The sequence below is a fragment of the Monodon monoceros genome, unplaced genomic scaffold (genome assembly GCF_005190385.1).
Source record: "Monodon monoceros isolate NGI ecotype Baffin Bay Population unplaced genomic scaffold, NGI_Narwhal_1 Super_Scaffold_21, whole genome shotgun sequence".
Lineage (NCBI taxonomy): Eukaryota > Metazoa > Chordata > Mammalia > Artiodactyla > Monodontidae > Monodon > Monodon monoceros.
In genome coordinates this window covers 39274699-39292169 of record NW_021703778.1, presented here as the reverse complement: position 1 = coordinate 39292169, position 17471 = coordinate 39274699, and the positions used below count along the sequence as shown (strand labels likewise).

Sequence of the window (17471 nt, the reverse complement as noted above, 5' to 3'; positions counted from 1 at the left end):
CTGCAGAGTTCAACCCAGCATTAACAGCCCCGGAAGAGACCAAGGCCCACCAGGTGGAAAGACAAGGGGGGAGATTGCCATAGGATAGCACAGGATTCTTTTGAGGGAGTGCATCCCAAGAGCTCTCCTCCAAAGTCCTCGGGGCTGGGAGCACAGCACAGAGAGAAAAGACACACCCAACTCCAACTCCCCCCCCCCCCCCCCCGGCCCCACTCAGCAGCCTCAGCCATCCCTGAAGCAAGCCTCCACCCCCCCCCCCCCACCCACCCTCCCACCTCCCCCCAGCCCCCGCCACTGTGGCCTACAGTCCGAGCACAGCTCGGAATAAAAATATTTGTGGGTCTAAAAAAAGAAGCAAAACCACCAACACAAAATTCAGTCCCAAACCCCACACAGGATGCCTGCACTGCAGCTGACCAGTACATCCAGGCGGCTGATGGTCCCTTAAGCTGGCCAAGAGGGGTGCAGGTCGGGGGACCCAGAGGCTCCAGTCGGGCAAAGCCCAGTCCATTCGGTAGCTCTGTGCTTGGGTGAGGCGGAGGGACTGGTGGCCTGGGAGAAGCACATCCTCTTCTCCCCAGCGGGAGGGCTCTGTGGGGCTAAGCTGTGGGTTTCCACGGGCATTTTGTTGTCACGGGTCAGGGGGGCCCGCAGATGCACCCCTGTCGCAGTCTTTGACAGCGGCAGCTGGGAAGGCAGTGATTCCCCTGGTGTCGGGGCAGAGGGAGCTGGCCCCAGCCCAGATGCTTCCTTCTCTCTCCCTGGTCAGGGCTCCGTCCTCGTTAAGATGCCAAGCCTGCGGCAGCGGCCAGGCATTGGATGCTTCCCCAAGCAGCCTCGGCCCCTCCCCCTGCACCCAGTCCACAGAAGTGATTTCTCAGCCCCTGCATTTTCACAGCACTCAAAGGCAGATGCATCAATCCTTCCAGGGGCTGGAAACGTGAGGAGAATGACAAGGGGCCGGATGTAGGTGCCAAACAGAGTCTCCCTGCCCCGCCCCCCGGCTCCTGCCCACTCCACTGCCTGGCTCCCTGAAGCAAGCACTGCCCCAGCCTCTCGCCAGACCTGGGCCCCTTTCTCGGCAGTGGGGTTTACCTGGGACTTCCTAGAGGCCCAGGAAGTGGGAGCTAGAATCTAGAGAAGGCGGGTTGAGAAACAGACGACCCAGGGGGGCAGACCTTATAAGACCTGCAAAGAATGAAGTCTCCTGCCGTTGGAACCCTGCTGTGCCCACATGTGCAGACAACACGGGGGATGTCTGACACCCCCCTTAACTCCCCAATAGCCTGAATGTCGGGGGTGCGGCCAAGGAGACTTTCCAATGATGGAAAGACAGGAGGCAGTGCCTTGACAGGGTTCAGATTTCAGCTTTTAATTCTGTGGTTCTTTAAATCCAGGAAGTCCAGTTCTTGAAGTCCAGAGGAGAGATGACACATCTCTTTCAAATTTAGGAAGGAACTTGAGCATGGTTTACAACAAGATGGATGTAGTCCACCGTCGCCATGGTTTTGTGTTTTGCTGTTGTTGTTGTTTTGTTCAGTGTTTACCTGTAGGCGCCATTGCTGACTCCCCAAAGCATCAGGACTATACTTTCTAGAAAAGACAAATTAGAAAATCGTCTTGAGGGGGAGGAAAGGAGGAAGGCATGGAGCAGACGGTCAGGGGATGTGTGAGGCGTCCCAGAGGCCCCTGGTGCGGTGTTCTTTCCTTGCTGAGCCTGTCGATGAGGTCTGCCCGTGCACATATGCAGAGCTTGGAGCTAACACACCTGTGCAGATGATCACCTGTGCAGCAGTGATTGGCACTCCACCCCAGCTCCTCCAGTCCCAACGTGAAGATTGTCTCTGTGCATCGTCAAAGTCTTCTGCTCCCAGACGCCGGAGCTGAAGAAGCACGGGCCACAGCCTGCGTCTAAGGGAAGTTTCAATTGCATTCATAATACTTAAGATTTTCTGAGTTGTTGTTACAGTCTTATGGTTTGTGTATCAGCAGCTTCTCTGTGCATTAGAGAAGAGGTTATCTCTCTGTAGATATAGATAGATAGTTAGATATATAAATATATATATATTTTATATATATATATATATATGCCAAACTGCCTTACAGGGTTTTTATTCTTTCTTTTTTTTTCAGTGTTGTATGTGTAGCAGGCACTTGAGTTTATATGAAGATGTTTGCTTCAGTCAAGGATGGAAGAAAAGAGTCTGTGCAGTGGAAAAGAAGGGGTGTGAGGCCGGGAGAGAAGAGGCAACAGAATATGAATTCACGACCACTGGCCACCACTAGCCAAGGATGTCCAAGTAGATGGGGGTGGCTTTCCCCAGAGCATGGAGGATTTTGTAGATCTCCTTGATGTTCAGCCGCTGCTGCGGTTCCCTCTGCCAGCACCCCAGCATGACATCGTACACCTCTTTGGGGCAGACTCGGGGCCTCTCCAAAACACGACCTTGGGTGATGCACTCAATGACCTGAAAAAGGGAGGAGAACAGGGAAGCTATCACCAAAGCTCAGCCTTGGCCCTGTGGCTCAGGCGCAGCAGAAGGCAATGACTTCACTGATGAGCTTCAGTGCAGAGGCGGGGTACCCTCCTGAGGCTGGGCTGGAGACCAGAGTTGCTCGCCTGTCCTGTGCATGGGTTCCAAGGGCCATGATCCAGCACTAGCTGGTCCAGCCCACTGCTGCCCTCTATTCTCCATCTCTTAGGCCAGGCCTCCAACTCCCACAGACACTCTTCCTTTCACTTCTCTCTTCCTCTCTAGTCCTGAACCTTATCTAGATGACTGAGCTGCATTCATTTCCCACTTGGCAGTGGGAATTGGCAACTGACCTGTCCCACCCCCTCTTAGGAGCCTGCATGATTTTGAAACCCCCTTGAAGGAGCTCTGCCCCTCCATGGCTCCCACTTCCTGTCAAGCTCCCCTCCCAGGCACAGCCTCGGTGCACATGTGATGCTTACCTCTAAGCCATTACACAGGTCCCTTCCTCAGTGAGGCGCATCCTCCCTTGCTCTTTGCACTAAACCATGTATTCTGTTTCTTGAAAAGTCCTTAACACTAGGACTAACCACCTGATTCACCACTGCCCAGCTGGGTGTCCGGAGAAAGTCAATTAACCTCATAGGATCTCAGCATCCTCACCTGTAAGATGGGGATCAAATGTCTCCCTTGACCACCTCCTAAGACTGCTGTAAGGACCAAATGAGGCCAGGGAAAGGGATTGTATGAGCCACTGTACCAAACAGGAGGCCATAGGGAGGAGTAGGAAGAAAGCAAATAATGTACACCTGGACCATCCCCAGCTGGCCCCTCAGGACCACGCCTGTAATTTGCAGTTCAATTCCAATTCCCCAAAAAGATTTCTTTGCTGACACTGTGAATTTTCAAGATTCTATCTTACAGTTCTCAGGTTATTTTAACTTCTGCCTAACTCTCCCACTGTAACGTTGGGCAACTTATGTACCCCGAACCACAGTTTCCTCATTTTGAAGACAGACCGTGATGATAAAATCACACAGAATTTTCTCTAGTAGAGTATGTGAAAAACGTTATTTCCCTCTCTTTGCCCCCATTAATCTGTATATAGTTTTTATCTCCCTAGGCTGCCCCCAACAGCGCCTTGTCTGGAGTGTGGGCTCATGTCACTCTGACTCTGAGATGGCTTTGTCAAACAATCACTGTGTTAGCACTTTCCTGGTCCTGGTCACCCCAGAGTCTGCAAAGGCCCGCTAGGCTCTGTTCTTTGCCAGCCTGAAAGGTCTCCAGCTGTTCCTGTCCCGTTTTTATTTGAACCCTGTCTCCACCTTCCATTACCTTCACCTCCATGAAAAGGGGTCCAGTTCAAACTGCAGTAGCCACTGCCTAGTGCTAAGATTAAAAGCACTGAAGGGTGGTGTCTCCTCCAATGTGGGGCTCTCCAGCTTGTCAATTTCTATACAGCAACTCATTATCAGTGACTGTCAGGACTTCACTGCTGGTGTTGGTAGAGTGGAAGTGGTGGCCGGGGGTAGGAAGCCCATCTTCAAGGCCAGTGCCTTACCAAGCAGTGTCAGAGACGACCACAAGAGCCCCGTTAGCTACTCTAAGCCAGTTTAGGTAACCAGGACAGATCATCTGCTGAGACCAATAGAACCCTCAGCCCAGATTCCCCTCTTTACTAGGGCAACCAAACTACATAGGGGCTGTGATCAGGGTGCCTTGTGTGCCTGAGTGCATGCAAATGTGCCAACACGTGTACACAAGCATGTGTATATATGCATGCATGCATGTGTATGTGTGTGTATGTTTACCACTACTCCCTACCCAGGAAAACAATAATTTTTTAAAGCATCATAACAAATGAGTTCTGATATACACACTTACATTTTTTTTAAAGGTCGTCAAAATATTTTGTCCTATTTTGGGAAATGTGGTCAGGACCCATTCAGTTTGCAAATGATGAGACGTTACAAATGTAATGAAATGCCTTCTTTTCAGTCTTGGACATTTACTTAATTAAACGGTCAGGGTACAGGAAAGCAAAAATGAACATAGCTTCCAAGAAGAGAGACACTTTCTGGAATATTCAGATAGGATTCTAATATTAAAAGGTCCTCATGTTCATGTTTTCCCGGAAAACAGAAGACCATAAACTGCAATCTTTTATAGGTCTGCTGGGTTGGGAGACCAAGCCCTTTACTGTTTACAGACTGGACTGAGTTCCCTGAGATGACACAATGGCACTGAGAAGCATCTTGCTTTGGACCACGGCCCAAGCCTTCTCCAGGCTGATGCTTTCACCTCTGGCCAGTCCATTCCAGAAACCCAAGCAGCGCCCCTCCCTTTGTCCTGAATTTCAACAAGTGTTTGTGTGAAAAGTACTGAGTTAATATAGGCTAATGTGCTTAGGAAAATGCCTGGCACTAAATGTTAGCTATTATTAAATTTGATGACTAGCATTTTTTATTAATATTGTAAATCAAAAGTATAAAATACATAATGTGTATATTATTACATTTACTGTTATGATTCATCTTATTCCTGGAAGTCCACACACAGCTCTATCAGTAACATGAAATTTGCCTTGCCAGTTCACCTTCCTGCACATCTCTGGGCCTGGTCTACCTAAAGCCTTTGGGGACCCAGATGACTTGGGCATAGTAGGTGTTTCCACAAGATGGCACAATTGAAAAACTCATAGTTGTTTTTTGTTTTCACTTTCTGTCTTAGTGAAACATTTGTGATTTTTAAGTGTAGCAGAGCAAACAGAACCGTGACTTGCATCTCAATTTCAACATCTAATTTCATGCTCTCTTGACAATCACAGCACATTTCCTACAGCTATAATTTTTTTTCTACCAAGAAGGTCTCTCCTTCTGCTTCTGCCAGCATCTGCTCTGCTGGCTCCAAACCCCACCTAATGTTTTACACACTCTAAGTGCTGGCCTGAGATGTCTCTTATCAGCCTTCCTCCAAATCAAGGTTCCCATCTGTCCCCTTTCTGTACCTCTGTGTTTGAGAGCTGGAACCATGGCTGTTTTCCATAGGTGAAGATCTCCCAGAGAATCACCCCAAAGCTCCACACATCACTTTCCGTAGTGAACTTCCGGTACATGATGCTTTCAGGGGGCATCCAACGAATGGGGAGCATGGTGTGTCCTCCCACCTAAAAGGGGTCGAGACAGAAGCACACACAGTGACCAGATTGCCAGAATCAGTCATATCAGTCTGCACTCTTCATAGGCAGATGCCCTCTTGATGCATCTTATTCTAAGATAGCCAAACATGATGCAACTTTTGTGATGAGCGTGGGGGGCCAGTGGAGATAAGCCTACGATACTGCAGGCAGCTAGAGTAGTAATTAGAGATAACACCTAAGGGAAGGTATGTTCCTTGGCATGGAATATAAAGAAAGATTACAAGATGATTTGAAGTGGGAGAGAAGATTTCAGAATCTGGTACTACAATCAAATCTAACCTTGAGAGGGAGTCCAGAGGGAAGTCACAGAATCACTGAGCAAGGCTACCAAGTGTCAGAGTATTTGCAGATATTAGGTTAGACTCCTTGGCCAAGGAGGTTAGATGCATGGTCCATGTGCATCTAATCTGTATTACTATGACTTGAGCTTTATCTGACAATCTTGAATTTCTCACTGCTACTTAGAACTCAGTGTTCTGAGTGAAGGGGATAGGGAAGTTCAAAAGTATGAAAGACCACATGCTAATGAGAAATCAGGTGGACCAGAAGAGAATTCACAACCGTTCTTAGCAAGATCTCAAAGGCCAGTAAGGAAAGTGTTTTTTTTAAATAGCCCGAGGAGGACATCAGCCACCTGTGGGTTTACAGATCTGACAGTCAAGGGCAAGAGGAAGTGACTGACATTCAGGGTACACTTTCCTGAGAAAAAACATTAGGGAAATCCTCACTGCCCAGGAGGTTAGAGATATTATTAGCATAAGTGGAAGAAAATTCACAGCATGTTTTAGAACTCAGGAACTAACTGTATCATTCATAAATAGAGCATCAGAAATGGGAACTTCTGGCTAATACATGAAACTTGTTGGAAAACTGCTTTCGACTGATAGAAAAAGCTCTCTATAAATGTCCTGATGAACTATTGGTATTAATCAAAGTTCTCATTTTTATGATGGGCCAGTTGGAGGAATTATAATCATAAACACTTAAGAAAGAATGACTTGTTGGCGATGGGCAACCTTGTTTCTAAAAAAAAAAAGAGATCATGTTTGCCTTATCTACTTGAAGTATTTTAGAAGATAAATGATAATATGGATTTGCAGAAGTTGTTTTCAACCTGGGATTTTATAATCAAGGTAGCTCTGTATCAAATGTAAAGACAAATGAAGATGTTTCTTTCAGACAAGCAGACTCAGAAAGTGTACCACTCACAGCCTTTGAGAAAAACAAAGAAGAAAAAATTGAGGATGTACTCCAGAAAAACAGAAAAAGAATCTAAAATATATGATGACTTGGAATATAACAAAGAGTGCAAAGCAAATAAGCCACAAAAAACACAATTTAAATCTAAATAATGGTCACTAATGTGGTAGTAAAATGTAATATAATTACTAATAAATGATTTCTGTAAAATAGAGGCATAAAGTAAATAATAATAGTAATAATACAAATAGTACCATCACTGCTATTATTAACGATATTCTGGAATGAAACTTCCAGATAATTTCAACAATAAGTGCACAGACGAGTAGGTAGGGAAATAATCAAAAGCCTGATAAGGGCTCTGTCTTTTAGAAGGAAGGGCAAGGGAGCTTACAGAAAGTCATCAGTTGTTGATTACAACAGTTTAGATTTAAATGTGCTTGCTAAAATTTTAAAGTAGCTTCTAAAAGAATAGAAATAGTACATATAGCTTCCAAACCAGTTTCAGGAAAATAGAACTAAAAATCTCTAACCAATACCAAAAAGACTACAAAAAGGGGGAGGGATAATAGTGAATAGCACAAAATGAAAAAGAAGTTTAAATAATATCACTATAAACAATAAGAATTAATGGGTTATATATGATACCTCTTAAATAAGAGAAACATTTATGTTAAAAAATCAATATGCATGTTATCTAGAAAAGACATATTTAAAAGGAAATAACAGAAAATACTGAAAATTTTGAAAATACTGAAACTTTTGAAAGAATACAAAAATATAACAAACAGTAAAAAAAATTAAATATACAATGTGTATAATATTCACTATACATAATATATGACAATATATAATTGAATATATAATATATATTGAATAGATGATATTCAATATGTATAATATACATTGAAAATATAATTCATATATAGTATATTGAATATATGTCATATATTTAATATAGAACATATCAAAATTGAATGCATATATGAAAAAATTTCAGAAAGCCAAGAACTAAATGGATACAAAGTGGTCTATATTATATTTGAAGATGGTAAAATTCGCCATTATGAAAATTATGAACTTTTTTGCTCCAATTAAGATAGCAACAAAAATGTATAAAAAGTAAAACAGGTTATAAATAAAGGAAAACTAACAAAGCTACAATTACAATGGAAAATTAAAACACTTATTTTGCAAAATGATAGATCAAGAAGACAACAGAAATAAAGATACATTTAAAAAATAAAAGAAATGAGTTTTAATTGATATATATGAGTGATGCATGTACATTTCAGCCTCCTGAAAAAGCTGCATATTAATTTCAATCATCTAAAAGGCGTTTATAAAAACCAATCACATATTATCCTCACAGGAACTCTGAAATTCCAAGAGAAGAAACAAAGTAAACATAAGGTAAAAATAAAAGAAGAAAAGCCATTCTTTCAAAAGATGCCCAAAATTACCAACACCCTTTCCTGATTAAAAGCCCTAATTCATTAGTAATAAAAGGTAACTTCCTGTATTTAATATACTAAATATCATATTAGAAGGTATCTTCTATTACTGATTTTATGCAATACTTTTCAGGTGGCCCTAGCCACTACAATAAAGTAGGAATAAAAACAAGGTAAAAATACTGAAAAGGAGGAGTCAAAACACCATTGTTCGCATATGATATGACAGTTCAAGACAATTAGCTAAAAAGCAATGAGAACCATTATATGATTTAGTAAGCTACCCAGACATGAAATGAATATACAAAAATCAGACTATTTTCATGCACTAGTAAAATGACTTCAAAATTCAATAAACATGCTCGTACATTAGCAACAACAACAAAATGTTTAAGATTCCTAGGTATAGCTTTAGCAGAAAATATACAAGGTCTATGTAAAGAAAAGTATTGAAAAACATAAAAGAAGATCTGAATACATGGGAAGATTGTCTTTTCCTTGGATAGGAAGACTCAATATCATGAACCTCTCATTCTTCCCTAAAATTAATCTAAAAATTCAACACAATCTAAATAAAACCCTCAATGGAATGATATATGGAAACTGACAATATGATACCAAAATTCATTGAGGGGAGTAAATATTTGATTAAAAAAACTAAGATATACTTGAGATAGAACAACAAGGGATATTTGCTGTATCAGATAGCATAACATATTATCAAACTACAGGAATGAACACACTGTGTTACTGGCATAGCAATAGACAATTTCACTGATCAATGGAACAAAATAGAGTCCAGAAGCAGACCCATGTATCAATACTGGAATTTAATATATGAAATGATAGGTTAGTAATCAGTGTTGGGACAATGAACTATTCATTTAAAAAGTACACTTAGATACCTACCTCACACCATATACAAAAATCATTTCCAGATGGATTAAAGAGCTAAACATAAAAAACAAAACAATAATCATATTAGAAGAAAACTTAGAAAAGTATTTGGATAACCTCAGGAGAGGAAGTCCTTCCTAAATAAGACACATGTTCAAGGAGCCATAAAGGACAGAATTCAGAGATACCACTGGTATAAAATTCAATACTTTTGCATGGCAAAATACAAAATAAGCATAGTTAAAAGACAAATGACAGAGAAAATATTTGCAATATATGTAACAAGGAATTAAAATCCATATATTATAAAGTGCTTCCTTAAATTAGTTAAAAACAAGAAATCCAACAGAGAAATGAATCAAGGGTAAGAGTAGATGATTCACAAAACAGCTACAAATGGCCACAAACACATGAAGAAATGTCAAAACAATAAAAGACACATTTTTTTAATATTATGTGGGGAAAATGAAGGGACTGGTATTATCCAGTGCATGAGAGGTCCTGAGGAAGAGTTATTCCTTGCTAAGACTGGGGTAGCTTTTTTTGAGGGCAGCCTGGCAGAATCTGTCCACACTTTAAGTGTCTTTTAATCCAGCAATTTTACTTGCTCATGTAAGCAAAAATACTTCGTTGAAGATATTTTATTTCATTGTTTTTAAGGGCAGGAATTTGTTCATCATTAAATGTATATGCAGCAGTTAAAAGGAATACAGTAGAGTTATGTAGAGTGATATGTCAATACGTCTAGGATATAGTAAATGAAAATGCAAAACATTAAAAATATATATTAGCATTCTCATTTATGTAAAAATGTGTATGCATAGGGCTTCCCTGGTGGCACAGTGGTTGAGAGTCCGCCTGCCGATGCAGGGGACGCGGGTTCGTGCCCTGGTCCAGGACGATCCCACATGCCGCGGAGCGGCTGGGCCCGTGAGCCATGGCCGCTGAGCCTGCGCGTCCGGAGCCTGTGCTCCGCAACGGGAGAGGCCACAACAGTGAGAGGCCCGCGTACCGCAAAAAAAAAAAAAAAAATGTGTATGCATAAGCAAATATATTAAAAGGCAATAATGTATTATATAACTCTGTAAATGCATAGAAAAGGTCCAGAAATATAGCCATTAAACCAGTGGTTTTCTCTAGAAAGGAGAGTGAGAACTGACCAAAGAGAAAATTCCATTTTTTTTTACCATAGTATGTATTTCTATGCTGTTTGTAATTTTATCATAATCGTGTGCCACATTTGAAAATTTTAAACAATAAAAGAAAAAAATAAACATATGACTAAAGGAAAACCAGTGGACCTAATTTATTTACATTCTAAATCAAAATATTACTTTTGAAGAAAAATTGGGTTTTTGATAGAATCTAATGGAATGGTTTATTGTACCTGGTTTCTTGAATAAAAAGAAAAAGAGGTTAGGAATATGGGAACATTTTTCTTGATGAAAAATGGTAAATAACAGGTTCCTCCAAATTGATGCTGGTTGTTTGCCTCATTTGATGATTTTATACACAATCTGAAAGAGCCATTCCAAATTGAAATTTCCAAGTTTACCGTAAGAGGAATTTGAATGTGCTGGTGTAAACTTTGATGAGCTTAAGCGTCTGGGCAGAAAATTATCAGAAGGGTATTAATTGGCCACAGAGGTACCACTAAGAACTTTATCAAGATTTTCTCTGGGCGGCACCACCAATGTGGGTGAAGTTTATATGACATTCCTCCAGAAGTGGACTAAAACATTTCAAGTGAACCGTGATATAACAATGAAAAGTAATAAGTTGGAAGTCAGAAGCTTGTATTCTGATGTGACTTATTCATTTATTTTTGCGCTACACGGGCCTCTCACTGTTGTGGCCTCTCCCTTTGCAGAGCACAGGCTCCGGACGCGCAGGCTCAGCGGCCATGGCTCACGGACCCAGCCGCTCCGCGGCATGTGGGATCTTCCCAGACTGGGGAATGAACCCGTGTCCCCTGCATCGGTAGGCGGACTCTCAACCACGGCGCCACCAGGGAAGCCCTGATGTGACTTGTGACAAGCTCTTAACCTCTTTGAATTTCAGTTTCCTCATCTTCAACATAGGAGTCAAGCAACGGCCGTATCTAAAGTGAGATGATGTATATAAAAACCAACTGAGCATCACTAAATACAAAAAATAATACATGTAAAGTGCAATGACTGTGCCCTATGTGTAGTGAGCAGCAGAGCAAACCTGATTTCCTAGATTGTCCATATTTCCCATAGATCCACCTAGACTACACTGATTTTCCTTCAGAGCTACCTGCATTCTTGTGTCCTCCCACACTGGAGAGATACAGTCTGGGAAAGGTAGTGGTCAAATCCTTCCTTGGTAAAAAAAATACTGACAAATATCCCCATAGCGAAACCTAGCCAGGCAAGCAATGGGCTGAAATAATAATCTTAATAAAAATAGTCCTAATTAATGCACACTGAATTTCAGCCACTGGATGTTTACACACACCCCACATTTAATCCTCTCTCTCGTCCTATGTGGTAGAATTCCCTAGTATCCCCATTTCACAGATGAAGATAAGGTAATTTGCCTAGGCACTGCCTGAGAAATTCTTGCTAATGATCCAAGCTCTCAATGAGATACATTAAGGATCTGAAAGCTGAGCTTTAAAATAGGAAATATATAGGAATAAGGCGAAGATTCCAAGAAATGAGTCTAAAAATAAAATAACTTCTTGGAGAGCTTCGGACTACACTACCTTGAGTAATACCTTCCATCACCTCTGTTATTGTGGATTCGGGTGCTGTCAGCCTGATCTTCCTTTATGAAGTTCCCTTTTAGGGCTTCCCTGGTGGCGCAGTGGTTGAGAGTCCGCCTGCCGATACAGGGGACACGGGTTCGTGCCCTGGTCCGGGAGGATCCCACATGCTGCGGAGCGGCTGGGCTCGTGAGCCATGGCCGCTAAGCCTGCGTGTCCGGAGCCTGTGCTCCGCAACGGGAGAGGCCGCAGCAATGAGAGGCCCGCGTACCGCAAAAAAAAAAAGTTCCCTTTTACCTAACAATGTCAGCAGCCACTGATGATCATTGCCCAGATCCATTACTTCATTAGTGGCTTTAAAAGGGTGACATTCTAATTCTAGCATTCCCTCTGCATAGATTAGCTGGAAATCTTCTATGAATAAAAACTTTCCTTCACTAACTATTTGGTTACACTGATAACAGTTTATACTAGAAACTTTCCTTCACTATATGGTTACACTGTTTTGTTTTAGTTTGGTTTTGAGAAGCATCATCAATTCTTTGTGTGTGTGCGTGTGTGTGTGTGTGTGTGTGTGTGTGTGTGTTAATACATTTGAAGTGTTTCCATCAATTATAATTGCTCTTTTTGATGTTCAACTGTTCAATCTTTGGCCAGTAGCAGCCTCTTCAAGTTGGCACCTCTCACCAAACCCCAGTGGTCTTTGATAGCATCCTTGCTTTTGGACAAGAAAAAATATCCTAGGCTCATCTTGTCCATTTGCTGCCCTGGCCCCAGACTCTGTCATTTTCTCAAGGAACCCTGGATCCTTTTGGTGGACAGTGGAATTTAGAGACCACACTATGGAAGCCAGGAATGCTCACTGCTGTTGGGTTGGTCAGTATTTCTGGGTCCTTATAATGGAAATAACTAGGAAAAACTTTTCTTTCGAAAGAAAATACTTCAGGAGTTTATATTGCTTTTTCCAACTCAAATTTAGGATTACAGAGCTTTTACTTGACTTTGGTTTTATATCTGTACTTTTTTTCTTATGCTGAAAATCTTGATTCTTACATTAGTAGTATTACTTATTTGCTTTATCCTAATACATATATTTCAAATTCAGTTCAAGTATCTTTACTAACAACATGATTGCTGAAAGCTGTCTACAGTCTTTGCAGTTCTTTTCATCTTTAAGATATACCTACTAGGGACATACCTAAAACATTGCTATGTTTTAAAGTCATGTGCAGTAATTCCTCTCTGAGAGACGAAGTCACCAACCTAATACACAGGTTTATCCATTTCATTTTGCTTTTGATTTTTAAGAATTGCTTTGCTTTTTCTTTCCCATTCGACATAATGTTTTACAAAGATGGAAAAACCATTACATGGTTTTAAAGTCAAACCAAAAAATCAAGGTACATGAAATCTAAGTCTAGTTCCATCTCTGTTCACTCTCCTCACCCTGATCTCCTCCCTCCAGAGGCAACCATTTTATGTTTGTTTTTAGTTTATTCTTTTATTGTTTGTAACATAAGCAAATATGGATTATATTCATTTTCCTCACTTTCATAAATGAAAGTAGGATACCATACCTGTTACATACTTTACTTCTTTTCCCCCACTGGGGTTCTCTCATTCCTTTTATAGCTAGATAGCACTCCATGTGCATGATCACACCACAGTTTATCCAATCAATCCACTATTGATAGGACTGGGTTGTTTCCATTCTTTTGTTATTGTCAACAGGGAAATGCTCTCTTTACGTACAGCTCAGGTGGTTCTCACTCCCCCTAAAGGGTAATTGCCTAAAATTTCCATGGAGTGTAACAGGCAGAGATAGACTGCAGTGCCCACTGAAATGTTTTCAATAACATAACTTTGGAGATACATGAAGTCTTTCCAATGGGTACCCAGGCAAGGATAGTTTTGAAGGATTATGCAGATCCTCAAGTCTCCTATGGATTTTTTCTAACACTGAGAACTCGCTGTGGTCCAGCAATTTCCCTGCCCAATTGTGCATGCACACACACACATGCCTGCCACTCTCAAAAGGAAAGACAAATCTCTCACTCATTCTAAATCTTAGGATAGAAAACCTACAGAAGACAAATGAATAAACTCTGTGAAATATTGGTATGGGTGTTGAAAATGAATGTCTCTAGTAACTGGGAAATAAATTCTTTTGCAAGTCTGGTGGTTTCCAATTCTTTTCAAACCACTGAAGGGGGACAGACTTCAAAGAATTATCAGCTGAGAGAAGATTAAAAAGAAATTTTGATAAGAGACCAATATGTGATTTTAGGCAAAAAACGAGATAGGAGTTCAAAGAATTGTCACGTTACAGTAACAAAATTCTTTCCTTTCCCATCCGGTTTATTGTGAATAACGTTTCTCATTTCTTATGTTTATAAAAATGAAAAAAACAGTAATAGAATTGATCCTGAACCTTAATCTAATTCCTTACCTTAGCAATAAATAATATTCATCAACGAATACAAACTAATCGAAAAATATAAGAGGTATTTCCAAAAATATTGTATACCTTATCTTTCACATTCATCAAAAGTTGTGATATATATACATTATTTTGATCTACTGCCTATTTCTGTGTATTACTAGTAATTGTAATGATAACTCAATCCAAATCTCTTAACATCTAGAAACTTGTGATCATGTGGCATTAAAAATTATATTTAAATCTTTGTACATATTTCTGTCACACTAAATTATGATAGAATGGCCAATAAAAGCCTTTCATGCATAAAATGAGAATCCATAAGGATAAAATTTGGTAGGGAAACTGGAATGAAAATATAAATTCAAGAAGAAAAAGGAACCATGTAAACCTGAGTGTTTAAGTACTTGTTCATGTGTTTTATAGATGATAGGTCAAATTGCTCTGGTATTTAAAGTTCATTAGCATTAAAGGAGCGATGTAGCTTTCTAATGTCAATATTTACAACGCTGTGGAAATGACATACTTAAAAGTATGGTGACGATTTTAGATGGCAACTTAAAACATGCAAAGGGACATACATGGTTTTTCAAAATTATTTTAGGGGTATTAAAGTTTGAAGATGACAGGTATAGAGCCTGGGCATCTAGGGTGTAAAGTTTATCTTTCCCCAAGGCTGTATGTCACCCATCCTCAGGCCTGCAGCTATACCCTGGGAGAGGATGTGAAAAGAGGAAAGCAAAAACTACAGCCTCACCTCCAGCCTCAGGTGCTTGCCTGAAATCCTCCAGCCTCATTTCTTTCATTCAAGCCTTCAGCCCTCACTCCCAGCCTTGCCCTGAGGGCCAGGAGTAAGTGGGATTGAAGGGTGGAAAAGCAGGATGGCTGCAGAGGCTGCCAGGTTCCTTTTCCTTCTGGGGGCAGGATGCCCTGGGGCAGAGTGTTCCTGGTGGGAGGCAAACCTCCACCCTCCCCACAGCCATCCCTTCTCTTCACAGCCTGCCTTTCCTGAACAAGGAAATTGTCTTGCTTATTTCCATAGAATGATGTCAACTTCCCTGCAGTCAGAGGAACCCACTGCTGTGGGTTAAAGAGAAACTCAGCTGAGCTCGAGAAAGCTCTCAGGTCTCTGCATCTAATTACACAGAAAAGGAGGCAGCTTCTTCAAAGGACATATGGAAGCCCGCTTCTCTCCCAGAAGTTCAAAATGTCTATCTTCACATAATTCTGACAAGGTATAAAGGAGACAAAGTGACCCATATATTCCAGATAAAGAAATAAGGACCCAGCAAAGGTGAGCAAATACAGGGCATTATTGATACCAAGGGAAGGATTCAAGCTTCCTCTGTAATCACTAATCTATATGGGCCATGTCAAAATCTGTTAAAGCCGATGAGAATGGCAGATGCTTTCTGAAGAGTTATAGAAACTTTGCAATGTACATTAATGGCAAAATACCCTAATCAGGAGATTATGATAAAGATTGTCACTTATGGTGCCATTATTTTTTACTTATTCAATTTTAATCTCTCTTAATTGCATGTCTCAGCACATAGAAGAGTCTCCATATCCATTAAGGAAAATAAAAGGCTTAGCATACATGCTTTCTTCATCCCCTGGAAAGTCTCCTGGTTTCCCAAATGCCCCAGTACCTTTGCCTCTTACACCCAGCTCTGCTCGTCTGAGCAGCTCGTCAGCCAGGCGGGGGGCAGTCACCTTGAACATGCCCCAGGTAGGAGTCCCAGCCACTAAACACAGTCTTTAAAATCACTGCCACTCTTATTCCCGAGGGTCTGGGGTTTTCAAGGGCTGCATATCAGTATTAGCTACATCCAATACAGACACATACATCCATACATCGGGAAGGAGACTGTTTAGATGAACATATGTGCATGTCAATCACATGCATGTGAGTACAGTCATGGATACTAACAGGTCTGTCACTCATGCCCCAAACATATGAAGTTGGTGAAATCTCCCTCTGACACCTCTTGAAATAAATGACCTAAATGTAGGAGGAAAGGCCCAAAGTTTTTTTTTTGCTTTTTTTTTCATTTTAACCATTTTTTAAAATTGGAGTATAGTTAATTTACAGTGTTGTGTTAGTTTCAGGTGTATAGCAAAATGATTCAGTTATACACACACACACACACACACACACACACACACATATATATATATACACATACCTGTAGTTTTTCAGATTCTTTTCCATTATAGATTATTACCAGATATTGAATATAATTTCCTGTGCTATACAGTAGGTCCTTGTTTACCTATTTTGTATATTGTAGCGTGTACACATTAATCCCAAACTCCTAATTTATCTACCCGTCCCCTGCTAATCCCTTCGGTAACCATAAGTTTGTTTTGTATGTCTGTGAGTCTGTTTCTGTTTTGTAAATAAGTCCATTTGTATCATTTTTTTCAGATTCCACATAGACGTGATATCATATGATATTTGTCTTTCTCTGACTTACTTCACTTAATATGATAATCTCCAGGTGCATCTATGTTGCTGCAAATGGCATTATTTCATTCTTTTTCATGGCTGAGTAATAGTCCATTTTGTGTGTGTGTGTGTGTGTGTGTGTGTGTGTGTGTGTGTGTGTATCAAAGTCCTTGCATCCTGTCTCCAAGATAGCAAAAATAAATGATTTCACTCTAAACCAGTTGGTTAGCTTTGCTGACAGCCTCAAAACTCGCCAGAATGGCAGAGCCCTCCTTCCTGGAATTAACCCTTCTCACTGCCCGCCCCACTCCAACTGCTGGGCTCTCCTAATAGCTCCATCCCCACATATATGGGAGGCCCTCGGAGCCTTTGAAATGGCAGCCTGCCCTCAGGGAACTCTCTCAGTTCTAACTTCTCTCTCCTCCTCCTCTTTCCTTCTCCCCTCACTTTCTCCAGTGTGGTCTTCTGAGTTGAGGATGCTGTATTTTCAACAAGCTTTTCACCTCCCTGCCCAGCTCTAAAATTTGATCATTCACTAGGTATGCTTCTTTGGTGTCTGAACCTATACTCTTTCCCTCCAGATGACATCTGGATTCCTGGTGCATCTTTAGGGGACCAGTCTGC

The 17471-nt window shown here is 41.1% G+C and overlaps 1 protein-coding gene across 1 annotated transcript in view; it reads right to left on the bottom strand.

The window, feature by feature from the left end:
- Positions 1-307: 307 nt before the first annotated feature.
- LOC114903815 (NT-3 growth factor receptor-like) overlaps positions 308-17471 on the bottom strand; it is a 54247-nt gene continuing 37083 nt past the window's right edge. Inside the window, exons 5-6 of the mRNA XM_029237074.1 lie at positions 5482-5640; positions 308-2468 (exon numbers count right to left, since the gene is read on the bottom strand). Coding sequence (XP_029092907.1) covers positions 2283-2468; positions 5482-5640 — 345 coding nt within the window. The 3' untranslated portion in view covers positions 308-2282. The remainder of the gene's footprint in view (positions 2469-5481; positions 5641-17471) is intronic.